Here is a 14037-nt window from a genome sequence, read left to right as displayed (position 1 = left end):
GTGTTTTTGTTTATGTTTGTGTAATTTTATTTAAAGAATATGTTCAAATAATAATTCCAAATTTTATATGCCCGTTACACTTTTAGTTTTTCATATTGAGTCTCTTTTATATTATATATAATAATAAATATTAAGTAATAGTTCATCAAACTACTAATAAAAGGAAATAATAATAAATAAAACTTGAATATAAAACTCATTTAAGTACAAAAATGATTTGTAATTATGGAATTTTAATTTGCGATACAAAGTATTTTTTTTACTAGAAATTTTATTTGTGAAGTAAAAAAGAAAAAAATTTAAGAATGAAATTTATAATATTAAGTTAGATTACATACTATTTTACAAAACCAACACAATAGTTTTGGACATCTCTTCAATAGAAAAACTTGGAGAAACTTTAGAGTTAAACCTATCTTGAGTATCCAAACGTGATTTTCCAAGTTATTAATAGTCAGGACACAAGAAGTGATACAAGATGTCATTTTGTATATATGACTTAGGATGATTAGAGAACTTAAAAACTAATAACAAAATTATGAATCATTTATTATAAATGTAATGAGAAATATTGTGTAAAAGAGTTTATAAATATTACAATATCAAACTAAATATCTGATCCATTTGCCTCTTAAATAATGACGGAGTAGAAAAGTTAGCAATCTTTAAGATCAAAACCAACCTTGAATTTACGCTGTGACACCTTCTTGAACGTAGCCCATGCCAATTCAGGGATAGAACTGGGTGGGGGCCGAAAAGGGCCCATGCCCCCTTAGTCTTAAGAAAATATTATATATATATATATATATATATATTTCAATTTTACGTTTGGGCTCCCTCCTCTACAATTTTACATTAATTTGATTGTAAAAGCATTTGTTTTAGTTGTAAAATAGCATAAGGTTCCAAATTTGTCCAATTAATCCCAAAATACATCTCATCAATCTATGTATCATTGTGCAAAATTACATTTGTACTACAATAATTGTGTAATTACACAATTACTATAGCACAAATGTATTTTTAGAAATTTACACAATTATTATAATATTAATGTATTTTCGTACAATGATATATAAATTGATTTTGGTGTATTTTGGGGTTAATTGGACAAATTTACATAATTATTGTAGTTGTGCAAATGAATGTTTTAGAAATTATTTAGATTGAGGGCAGTGACTTTTGGTTGAGGAAGAAATAGTATTCTAATGAAATGTAGTGTAAAATAAATAATCAAATATAAGATATTTTGAAAAGTGAGTATATAAAATTTTAAAAAATTAGGTTATAATGCTAAAATAGACATAAATTTTTGCATGAGATAATGCAAATATTCTAATATAGTAAGAAACAATGGTGTTTTGTAGATGCTTCTCATCAAAACACATAAAATATCTATAAAACTATAGCGGATAAAACTTAAGTACAGTATCTTATGTACTGTTCCTTAGGTTCCTCTCTTAAAATTCAACCATATGGCTACTTAACTGAAAACTACACTTCCATTCTATGAAAAAAAATCCACATAGCAAAATCTTAACAGGAAAACCTAAAAAATAGTATCTAAGTACTTTACCTAAATCTTGCTCAACTATAACTATTGCATGATTTATCTTCTCCCAGTTAAGCCCACAATTGAATATAAGCAATGGGTATTAGTAACCATTTAGCCTCTTGCTATATAATGGGCCTATATATATATTTTTTCCGGCCAGTTAGTTCATACACCTATTCCCGCTTGGCATAGATTTTTCTCCTACATCACAGTCTTGGTGGAAACAAGGCCCAGGTTTGGCCCAATAAAATTTTATTTGGTTGAAAAAACTTGAACGGTCACTACTCATTATCGGTGTCTCTCTCTCTCTCTCTCTCTCTCTCTCTCCCGCCATCTTAGACCGTACAGCTACTGGCTACACAAAAATGGCTGCATTCTTTGCCACGTCATCACCCCCATCTCTTCTTAGCTTCTCTCATTCCCACCACCATAACCAGGTACTCCCTTCTTCTTCTTTTTTGTCATTCCAAACCCTAATTGATTAATCGTATTATTTTCCGTTTGGTCGCTGAGAAAATGTAGAGAGAAAATTTATGAGTTCTAAAACTAAATGGACTTGTTGGAGACTTGGAGTCAAAAATTTTACTTTATTCATTTATTTATTTATTTATAAAACTTTTAATTTCTCAAAGATAAATTGCTCTGTGTTATGGATAATCTTCAATTATATATATGATGTTTGATTGCTTTGTGGTGCAGAGTTTATTGTTGCAAAGTTGGAAAGTTGGGGCTTTTAGATTGCGGTGGCTTACACCGTTTTCTTCTAACACTTTAATGCATTGGAAGAGGAGGTACTTTATTTTATAAAAAAAATAAATAAATATTATCTGATAATGTTTTTGTGGTATCTAGTGATTTTTCTGTGCATTGGTACTTGATTAGCATAGTATGAGTGTATGACCCATTGGGAGTGTCTTTGAGTAGTGTCTTTGAGTTGGTGAATTTTGTTGTGTCAATGGTCTTGAGGCATATATGAAAGAAAATAATGGAAGAAAAAAAATGTGGGAATTTTCATATTTTTGGTTGTAGTAAGTATGATTGGTAATGCAAGAACATTTTGGAACTATTAATAGCTTAAGCAGAGTGGATTAAGTTATGTTGTTGATGAAACTTGTTTATCCTAGTGATTGCTACATATTTACTATTGAGTTCTCTCCGTATTAAAATGTATCAAGCTTTTAAAACCAAAAAAAAAAAAAATGTAACATTTGGTGACCCACCAATAAGAGCACTATGATCTTCGTAAAGCTCTACGAGAAAAGTTGAAATTTGGAGTTTTTAGAAAAACGAATCTACATTATAATTTGCCAAATGCTCAAAATTCTAAAGAGTTTTTCAGTTAAAACTTTATATCATAAGAGCTATACAATTAAAGCTTTACTTCCTACAACACTACCAAAGGGACACATAATAGTCTGACCCTATGCTAACACTGACTAACCTTAGGGTTACAATAGTATAGTTAGGACAGCATTTACAATTAGGACTAGGATTCCTAGTATAATTGGACTAGGATTTTACAATGGGCTTGGACTTGGATTATCTCTAACAGACTTGGTGATTTATGCTATGCAATGGTCTCAAGGCATATAAGAAAGAAAATAGTGGAAGAAAAGCCGTGGGCATTTTCCTATTTTGGATTTATGATAAGCGTGCTTGGTAATATAAGAATTTTTAGTACGATTAATAGCTTAAGTAGAGTAGATTAAGTTATGTTATAGATATAACTTGTTTATTGAGTTCAATTGGGAAAAAGAGTGTTCCCTAGATGGGTATTTTAATTTTAGAGAATTAAGTGGAATGCTACCCTTTTGTCTTTTGAATTACTGCAGCTGTCTCTACATCAATCATCCGAGACCAATAGGTTTGATTTAACTGTGTTTGCCTATGCTGAAATGATTAGTTCAAGTTTTACAGTCACGCAGCTCTAGTATTCTTTTTATCTGATTGGTGGAGTTATCGTTAGTAAAGTTGCGTGTTTGCATCTAATAAAACAGGAGAAATTTGATCTATGCAGCCAGTCAAGGTGCTGAGGAAGCTTTCAAAAAGACCGTTGAAGTGGATAGGCTGATAGATGCACTGAGGGATGCAAATCCAAATGAAGTAAGTACATGGTGTTTTCCAGGGGAAAATAAAAGATGGTGCTGGTGCTAATCGTTTTTTTTTTTTTTGGCTGTTCCTCTTACTTTTTGGTAAAATATCTATTTTAAATTTAATTTCAGTAAATTTGGCTTTGGTTTGCTGTTCTCCTACGATTGTGATAAGATAACAAATTATTCTTGTCTTGTGAGTTGTTGGATGAGAACTGCTTTATTTCATATTAAAGGATCAATGATTATTAGACCATACAAGGCAATGCTTTTACTCATATAGATGACAAAGTATCTTGGACATTTCACTCATGGAGTTTCTAATGTTATAAATCAAGCAAGAAACTCTTTCCACATGAATATTTTCAATTTTTTTTTCTGAAGTGTGGGATGCTCATTAAATTTCTATATTGAGTAAATGTGGCTCTCGATTTACTTGAAATGGCAAATATCTTTTATTTGGTTCCACTATTAATCTATTTTAATAAACTTTTTTTTTTGGCTATTTTTTTTTGCTCTGTGAACAGCTTCAGAAGCTTGTTGTTGAAAATGTCCTTGCTTTCAATGAAGGTTTTTGGATACGCCTTGCAGCAAGAACTGATACCTGCAAATCAGAGGATGATAAAGCATGCTTTTTTACTTAGTTAATTCTAATTTTTAATGAAATTCTGATGTTTGACTTATTTCAGATCCCTGCTTTGCACAAAAACACACTGACACATAATTTTTGTCATTTCGCAGAAAGATTATGAAGAATTGGCTATATCTGTAATGAGCATAGTGGATTGCCTTGTCCATAAGACTAAGGTACTCTCTTTGTCTCTGTCCCTCTCTCTCATCAATGAAATTCTATTTGATTTCCCTGTATGCTTCAGTTATATCACTTTATTCTCTCCTCCCCCCCTCCCCTCCTTTTTTTCCTCTTCTTAGTAGTTCTCTCATAATTTATTTCCCTGTATCTTTCTCCTGCAGGAAAAAATAGAGTCATCCACTGATGTTCTCAAGGAGATACTAAAACCAGTGGTTGATGAAGTGGAAGAGGTTCGCTGGCCTCCTAGAGATCCCGAGGCCCTAGTATTGATGGAGAAAGTAAACCTTTTCTTAAATTTGGTTTTAAATTGATTTCCATTGTTCTGTTGGGTACTCTGTATTATTCATGGAGAAGTTTTTCTCAGTACCCTTTTCATGTGCTCCTTGTATTATCTTATCATGTGAGCTGACAATGAAGTTCTTATTAACCAAGCTTGTGAATCACTGCCCTTCACCTATAGATCTTCGTCTACATGAAAACTTCATTTCAACCATTATAGTTTTCGTTGACACTGATGGCTATTTAGAAGAATGGAAATAATGCCATATAGCCATGGATGGAGTGATAGAAAGAAAAGAAGCAAATTTAGAGCGTTGTAAATCTCTTTGATTTGTATTTATGTAACTTATCATTACATCTTGTGATTTTTAGGAGATAAGCCAAAGGGAACAAGAAGGGCAACTAGATGAAGGCTTTCTTTCAGAGGTCAATGCACAGCTACGGCAAGTGAGTCTGTCTTTTTCTTTTATCTTTGCCTGCATTGGTAGCAAAAGACCATTGATATACAACTACTGCCAGTAAATTATATTTTACTCAATCTGAATGGTAGTCAGACGCCATAACTTAAATGTAAGCATGTTTTCCATCAAACAACACTGCCATATTTCCGTAGTAAAAAGTTATACCCTGTCTTCTTGCATAATTCCAGGTCTAATTTTTTTGAGCATCAAGCATCAAACTAGCTATGCAATCTTTCTATACATGTACAAAGGCATACTGGAGCATGTATGTTATAATGATAATTTAAGAAGTTTATTTTTATAATGTGACTGACTCTCATCAATATTCATAAATTTCATATTACATATGGTAGTGCTTGGATTTTCATAAATCTTTCTTGCAACATTGTTCAGATGCTAGTCCTTATTTGAGATAATAAACGATTAAGTTACTAAAATATACCGTGGATCATCTGTAGGCAAAAGAAGATGGGGATAAGCCAGGGCTGGAGGCTATGTTGCAAAAGGTTTTGCAACTTTATGCTTCTAGAGTTCTCTCCAAACGTAGTTATGCGAAGAAAGGTATTACCCTTTCTGAGTTTAGATGTAATGTCATGCGAACACTCTGATTTTGTGGTGATAGAAACACGAAAAGCTAAATCACCTAAATATTAGTTACACAAAACCTTACGTAGGTCAAATGATGCTATGTTGGCCTTTCACAGCATTAAGAATTTAAGATGAATACATTTGACCTTGTCCTGTATTGTGTCTGCACTTATTGTCATATATTGTGTTCACAACCAGCCATAAGCCCGGAAAAAGGAGGGTTTCTGTAGGTTGACAGCCAACAAAAAATTTAATCACTCTATTATAAAAAAACATTTGACTATGTTTCATACATAATATATATTTATACTGGTGGATTTAATTTAAATTCATTATTATTTATGAATATAGCTTCCTGGGTTAAAATTCCCTAGCATGATACCCTTTTAAAAATTCTTTATGAATAAATTTTATAGTCATTTTCTTTTGGCTTGCTTTTGCTTATAAAGTTGATGATATAGAGACCCAGCCCCTAGTGACATCTCTGGTGCAGGAGAAGAAGTTTTGAAGGCTGAGCAGTTTCTCGAAGCCATAATAAAAGGTTCCTATTACCTACTGATACATTACACTTTACTAAGTAGAATTTGTCGTGTTAATAAATCACTGTTACTTGTTCTGATAAAGAGAGAAGCTTGCTGATCTGCATTACTAATAGACCTTATATGGGTGGCAGCTCCAGAGGAAGAATGGAACAAGCTTTTGATCAATGCAATGACTGTTGGCAAAGGGGACATCTCACCAGATGAGTTTTACGCTGTCATTAAAAAACGAATTGAGCGGACTTTGATCCGAACAGTAAGACACTTTTGTCCTTGAGTCATGTCAGACAATTTTATGCTAGTCACTTCACTTCTGATTTAGCTGATTTTGTTTCTTCTTTTCTCTTTTTGATGGTATTCACTTCAAATTGTTGCAGGAGGGAGGATCTTACCAGCAGCGTGTTCTTACGGAGTATTTGAAAGGCATCCAATCAAGAGCGGAGGAGATTGTCCAAGTACTTCAGGGCAAGCCATAGTGGAAGCTGCCTAGAATTGAAGATGATTTGGTACCATAAAGTATCAGTACCGCACAAAATGTGATCTGTAGTGTATACTGTGTAGTGTATACTGTAAATCAGGGAGTGAAGAAAAGAACACCTCAGAGAAGTTAGGAGTTCTGTTGTGGATACAATTTTCCAGACAACTCCTATACGAGACAGTGAACTTTGCTTTTAGCACCTGAGTATATCCCTTTGTTGCAACATTATTCATGTATCACTGATCATTCTTTTCTTGATCAGTATGTGTATACAATATGTACAATTAGGCCCGTAGATGTATACTAATTGCATCACCACAAAAACAAGCTTCTGTAAGATTTCCCCCCTTAACATAGTGGAGTACATTGGGTTTGACTTGGGTTTAGAGTTTCAGTGCACCGGACCTCACATGTCCAAAATTGACCACATGTCCAGACTGTATCCTATCTAGTGCACTAGAGCATTGAACGGAAGTTCTGCATGAGTATAGCCATATCTTCTTCTTCTTCTTCTTCTTCTTCTTCTGCTTCTTTTTTTAATTAAAAGACCAAGTATAACCATTTCTAATTGAATGCAAATCTTCTATTCAATGTTTATACTATTGTAAAGTTAGGAGTTTAGACATTATTTTGGTATATATTGACTCATAATGATGATAATGTGACACATTTAATTAACTTAAATTGCTAGCTATATAGTTTCTCAAAAAAAAAAAAAAAAAATTGCTAACTATGTAAATTATATAAACAATCCAAGGAGTTAGCCGAGTTAGTTGGACACTCAGTCTCAAGGTACTTGTACCGGGTTCGACTGAGTGTGCTTCCTAGTTCGAGTCTAGCAGCAAAGAAAAAGTTATATAAACACTTTTTATTATAAATGTATCTCACACACATTAATGTTTATATTAATATGCACGTAGGTTCCCATTAGTTTAGTTGAGATGCTATGAGGTTAAATTTCTATTGTACCTTTTAAAGAAAATAGTACGTGAACAAAACTGAATTATGTTACAAACTTTATTCATTTTATTGCTACTTTTGAAACTTCAAGAATCAAATAAAAAAATGGGAGAAATTTTGAGGACAAAAAATTGTGTTTATCCCTTGCTGTGCATGGTAATCTGACGAAGAAAACAGTTCACACAAAAATTCCACATCTCACTATGGCATAAGATCTTGTGAGATTGTACAATCAAATGATGCTGCTACCATGTAGACCAGTTGACTGCAACGGTAATGTACCATTTGCTCACCAAGCATGCTAAAGATGACTGATTGAAACATTGACCAAAAATAACCCCACTCCATTGCTGATAAGATCCTGTAAGGTAGCAAAATCGGATGATAAGATGATCCTCTTGGCCGAAAAGATAAAGCACGAAATATATAGTAGAGAGGACAACCATAGAACGGGTGACACTAGTAAATAAAGATTGAAGGACATTTCAACCTAATTCTCTACCAAGCCAGCATAAGACCAGCTTGAGAGTTCAGTGCACGAGTAAATAAATAACAGAAGCAACAAACCTAACAAATAAATACAGATACAAGTCACAATTCAGTGTACAAAAGAGGATTCTCATGTTATGGGTGCCAACAACGTTGCCAGCTCAATAACAACAAAGAAGATATAGCTCCTACAAACAAAACAGTGTACTATCCTCATTTCCATATTTACAATCTATACCTTAAATAGGCAAAACTAATTTATTTACAATCTAGGGATGAAGTCAAGAATTTTTATTTGGGGGAGGCTGGACAATATATGGAAACATATTGAACACGCACACATTTATACATTAACATGTACACACATTTGTATGCATGCATCTGTCCTAAAAATGTTAGGGGAGCTTCATTAAGAATATCAGTAAAACCTATCCAAAAAAAAAAAAAAAATTAAGAATATCAGTAAAGAATAAATTTCACTAGAAAATATACTAACTGGAATTATTTTTGAAAATTTTGCACTTTACTTCAAATCCCAGTAGGAATTCAAAACAAAACAGTATGTTACCATAAACTCTCCATCTCTTCAGAAAAAGCAAGACTTATGTTCATCGTGCAATTACCACCATATGTAACTGATCCACAATCCCAAGGGAGCATATCTTAGTATTTAATTTGAGTGAGAGGTAAAGTCAAAGGCCAAAGTTGCCACGATTCTCAAGTCATAAGATCTTTATCTAAGGTATGAACATGTAAGGGAGTAAACCTAAAACATCTATTTCTCATATCATTAAGGAAATGAGACAACTTCTCGATTATTATTTTCTATTCTCTACAATTATCAATAGAATGAAGAATGGGTAGACATACTTATCAAAAAAGAAAGAAAAAAAGAATGGGTAAACAGAATAATGCAGTTAGTAAGTATATAAACACTAAAACAGGGTGGCTAAATTACAACAATTCCCTTGCTCCATGTTTTAAGTTAAACCAAAAGAATGAAGCTGAAATTTGTAACTCTAAAAAAAAAAGAAAGCAAAGAGTTTCACTTTTTATAAGCATTATTTGATTAGACAACTTATTCATTCTACCATACAGTTTAAAAGTCCAATTTACTTCATTTTCTTAATTTATGCTTACAATACAAACGACAGCCAAAGAGATGAAAGCTAGCCTTTGGGACATCACTAGAATCATAATACAGGGATTCAGTTCACACCTGATTCGTGGGTTCAATACAATGTTATTATGTCTCTAGAAAATTAGTTCATTTTCTACTTGTCAATCTCTCAAATTTGATGTTAAATATCTGATGAAGATTCATGTTCTCTAGAGAAATTTTCATTTGTACTATTTGATTTCTCTCTTAATATCTATCTTTTCTAATAAAGTATTTTTAGTCATTTGCTGGGAAAGAAACAGGAGGGCAGGGAGTACACAATGGAAAAGAGAGGATCTCAAAATATTTTTGCACAAAACTCAGACTTTTAGAGGGATGGAGAAGAAAACCAATGCACTAAATAAGAGGATCATGCTGATTATATCATAACACTATACAAAGTTTGTGTAATAACAATATACATAATGGTTGCATGTAACTATCAGGTAACATGAAACCAGAACTAAAGCTTTCCTGTATCTGAACAGATCTCACAGTCTACAACTGACTCAGCATAAGCCCCATGGGGATTCTAGCCTTTTACTCCTATTTTTTAAAATATTTGGCAATATGCCCTTGTTTTGAAATTATATAGGTCCATGTCCCTGTTTTGAAACTCATGCCTGATCAAACTTATAAAAAAATAAAAAATAAACAAATGCATGGAACTCAAGCTCATGAAACTCGAGTTACAACGCCACTATAGGGCTTTAAAACGCCGCTATAGGGCTCCATAAACCTGGTATATCAAACTTGTAAAAAAATTGCATGAAAACGCCACTATAGGGATTTAAAACGCCACAATAGGGCTTTAAAGCGCCACTATAGGCTCCCTGAACCTCCCTGAACCTGGTATATCAAACTTATAAAAAAATTGCATGAAAACGCCACTATAGGTATGGAAATCGAGTTCCATGCAATTTTTTATTTTTTTAAGTTTGATTAGGCATAACTCAATTTTAAACCAAGCAAGTTTTTCAACCCATATAGTTTTAAAACAGGAGCATATTGCCAAATATTTTAAAATAGGGGTAAAAGGTTAGAATCCCCTAAGCCCCATTGTGTTTTACATACATACATATATATATATATATATATATATTTTTTTTTTTTAAATCAAGTATTCCTAATAGAAATCAAAACAAACATTTTCATGTACTAATGATGGTTGCAACACAACAGTAAAATAATAAAAGTGAGGAAAATTGTTTCAAATAAGTACTTACTCAAACTATTTGGCAATTATAAGTGTTGCAAAGCTGAAGTAATGCTGCTTGATTTGCTGGATCAAGATATTGATTGATGATCTGGGGGTATCTCCCAGGAGATCGGGAGGAAAGCCCAGCCAATGATGCTACCAAAACCTCCTTTGGATCCTTTATATCTTTCAGAGGATCCTCCTCTTTCTTCCCAGCATTGTAAAGACGGACAAAGGTAGCAGTATAACCCACATTTTCTGCAATATCTGGCATTTCTTGTTCCTCCTCAACCCTATCCTGCTCTGACCGTGAAAGGAGAGTAACAATGCTATCCAGCATTTTTCCCCACAGTTCAACATTTGCAGCATCCAAAAGAGCTGGAGATTCACCTATAAAGCATATAAGCCTGGTTGAAGCAACTGCAGTCAACTTAAGCTCAATGGCTCCAGTGATCAGCTATCCAAAACTGCTTCACAATCACGGAAAATATGTTGGCCTGGAATTCATTGATTCTTCAAGCTTCTTAGAACCATGTTTGACTACTTCACAATGCACTCGGGAAAAAGTAGGGTGCGGGTGCGGCGGGACTCGGCGGATTCACAAAACAAAGAAAGAATGCATCTGAGGTCAGAATTCCGGCGATTTTGATTTCGGCCTGTTTCGGCCAAATCGGTCGCCGGCCGATATTGGCCGATACGGCCGATACGGACCGATTCGGCCCGACCGATTTTGGCCGCGTCGGCCCGTGTCGGGATCCGACGTACAAAGAGCCGCGTCCGTGCATCCTTGGACATAAGTATCAAAAAAGACTTCAAAAACTTTACTGCTTGCCATTTTTGGAGCTGTCCAAAAAGGATAGCCCAAATACTACAAATGCTGGGTTCAATTACATTGTATTCAAGACTCTCAATAACAGTGTTGAGAACATAGAAGCCCTGCTCAGCTGTACTAGGCGATGAGATAAGTGTGTTGAATATTTCAAGCACCTTGATAAGCCTCCCCTCTTGCAAAAGCTCATGGGGTGCCTTCTGAAGGAAGGCCTGAAGCAGACGGACAAGTGCTGGGACATTTGAAGCTTTTTTCCATGACTCGGGTGATAGGAGAATCTCAAAAATCTGCATGTAGCTTGGAGGAATGGGTGGTCTATTCAATTCAACAAGCTGAGCCAGCAGCTGAAATGCATAAGGAAAGAATTCAGTTACATCATTGGCCAATATCAGCTGGAGGGAAGGGAAGAGGCCTGCTTCAAAAGCTGATATAAGAGAGGGGTCCCTCTCACACGTCCGCCTGACAAGAATGGCCACAGTCTCAAACAGATAGTGATTAAAAATTGGATTCTTTGGGTTTTTGCAAACTTCCATGAGAATAGAGGTCAGTCCAGAAATGCAAGTTCCAGCAACCTCAGAAGATATTTCTGCTACCCCAAGAACCCACATGATACACTTCATTATATATTGATTCTCCTCGGACTCTGGAAATTTGAAGGCATTAAATAGGTTGGTCATCAGCTCAACAAAAAATGGAGCAATGTCGTTTGCAGTATACCTAGATCTTCCCCCCTCATCCTTGACCAGCAACAGTTTCTCAATACAACTTGCAGCATAAGAATGAACTACATTTGATTCCGCAACAAGGAACCGAACCAAATCTCGGAAAATCTGAACTGTAACATCCTTTGATATTTGATTCCTGAACATTGTAAAGAATTTCAGTGCACCTGCCTTAAGCATCGGAAACCCATTCACATCCTGACCCTTCAACTCTGGCACAATAACTGAAGCAAAAAAACTCTGAACATCAACAAGATCTGTTGAGACCAAACTACCCCCAGCCTTCTTAGTAGCAAGGGAGACAACTAAGTATATGGCACAGTCCTTATCCTTCCAATTTGTAACTGGGTTTGCAGCAAACAAAGTTAACAAATGCTGAATCTGTGCAGAAACTATCTCGGTGACCTGTTGCTTATAATTGGTCGCAATCCCTTTAAGAAGCTCACACGCAATTCTCCTCCTAGTATCAAGATCACTACCCTCAATATCCCTCCGAATGAACTCAACATAATTCATTTCAAAGAGTTCCTCGTCCTCCTCCCTCAACCTCACATTCGGTACCACAATACCCTGACAAATCTGCAGTATCACTCCCTCACCTGCAAACAAAGCATGGTGCACGCTCGTGCTCACTGTGGTCAAAAACTTAATTGCAGTCACGGCCAATTGATCACGACTTGAAGATTGAGTCACAGTACCCAATAAACTCCAAACCGCAAGCGCAAAATCATTCAAGTACACCTGAAACTCCTCCTCATTCTTTTCCATGTAAAGATTGATATTCTCACACACCACAGCCCTCAGCTCATCGACAATGGCTAGCCCGTCAGCCCCACTATTCTCAAGCACAGGATAATTAGTAATTAGATATTTCCTAAACTCAGTCATCCACTCTTTCATATGGTCCTCGAAAAACTCGGGCAATTCTTGAAAATTTAGAGAATAGAAAATCCTACAACACAGCCTCTGAGACTCGAAAAGCGGCTTAATCACCGCGGCGGGACTGACCGTGGCGGCGGAATCAATTAAAGCCGCGGTTTTGAGAAAGATTTCTAACAAAGGCGCGGCGAAATTATCCAAACAGTATTTCAAATCAAGCAAGAGATCATTGGTTTTATACTGATAACGAAATTTCTTAAAGATAGAGTTAGCAGTGCCGAGAATACCGTTAATGGAGGCGTAATCGGAGGCCTTCTGGAGCTCGGCGATGAGCTCCGGGAGCAATGTGGGCCACGATTTGGGGAAATCGTGCATGCCGATGAGAGCTAGGGCTTCGCTGAGCTGGGATTGGATTTTGGGAGTGGAGGAGAGCATGAGGCGGACGATTAGGGCTTTGATTTCGGCCTTTTCGGGGTCGGGATGAGGGGGTTTGATTCGTGGGGAGAGGTCGGGGCCCACCGGGCGCGGAGGTGGTTTTTGAAGTTGACGGAGGCGGCTTGGCGGATCTGCTCGTCGACGGAGGGTTCGGAGACGAGGCGGAGGACGGCGAGGCCGTAGTTGGGAGTATCGGCGGCTTTGGAGAGTGAGGACTCGGCGAGGCGGCGGGGCTCGGGAGCTGGCGAGAGTGTGTGGAGGAAGCATTGGGAGAGGAACGGGTTCCACTCCATGATTTTCAGATTTCTAACAGGGTTTTTGGTGGTTTTTAGAGAAGAATTTTGGGAAGTAGGAAAGTAAAAAGGAAGGAGTCGTCTACGTCTACAGAGGAAGGGTTCTGTTTTGTTTTGGTAAACAGACTCACAGAGAAGGGTTCTGTATAGTATAGAATGGGTTTTGAGGGCTTTTTTATTTTATTTTAAATGGTTAAGACTGATGCTTTATGTTTATTTTTTTTAAGGAAATTAGTCATGTTTAAAAACTGTGAAATGTGGTATCTATATCT

At 35.7% G+C, this 14037-nt stretch overlaps 1 protein-coding gene and 1 pseudogene across 2 annotated transcripts; one reads left to right on the top strand and one right to left on the bottom strand.

Annotated features, from left to right (window-relative positions):
• The first annotated feature begins 1821 nt into the window (after positions 1-1821).
• On the top strand, positions 1822-7313 carry LOC115968452. The gene is made up of 11 exons (XM_031087849.1): positions 1822-1992; positions 2255-2346; positions 3553-3658; positions 4173-4271; positions 4387-4452; positions 4618-4734; positions 5108-5182; positions 5655-5757; positions 6278-6325; positions 6458-6579; positions 6701-7313. The coding sequence occupies exons 1-11, from the start codon at positions 1921-1923 to the stop codon at positions 6797-6799; spliced, it is 999 nt and encodes a 332-aa protein (XP_030943709.1). The 5' UTR covers positions 1822-1920; the 3' UTR covers positions 6800-7313.
• Positions 7314-7699: 386 nt separating this feature from the next.
• On the bottom strand, positions 7700-13942 carry LOC115968454 (annotated as a pseudogene). Its single transcript, XR_004086745.1, has 3 exons — positions 11369-13942; positions 10636-11147; positions 7700-8122 (listed from the first exon to the last, which is right to left on the bottom strand). The product of XR_004086745.1 is annotated as an exportin-2-like (transcript).
• Positions 13943-14037: the final 95 nt, after the last annotated feature.

Source organism: Quercus lobata, chromosome 11, assembly GCF_001633185.2.
Source record: "Quercus lobata isolate SW786 chromosome 11, ValleyOak3.0 Primary Assembly, whole genome shotgun sequence".
Lineage (NCBI taxonomy): Eukaryota > Viridiplantae > Streptophyta > Magnoliopsida > Fagales > Fagaceae > Quercus > Quercus lobata.
The sequence above is the reverse complement of the archived record's forward strand: the minus strand, read 5'-3'. Positions and strand labels throughout refer to the sequence as shown.

Bases quoted from the DNA above. Each gene is read 5' to 3' on its own strand.
- LOC115968452 (XM_031087849.1), top strand. From the start codon at position 1,921: ATGGCTGCATTCTTTGCCACGTCATCACCCCCATCTCTTCTTAGCTTC. The intron at 4,272-4,386 runs GCATGCTTTTTT...GTCATTTCGCAG, and splicing joins GCAAATCAGAGGATGATAAA to AAAGATTATGAAGAATTGGC. The intron at 5,758-6,277 runs GTATTACCCTTT...TCTCTGGTGCAG, and splicing joins ACGTAGTTATGCGAAGAAAG to GAGAAGAAGTTTTGAAGGCT.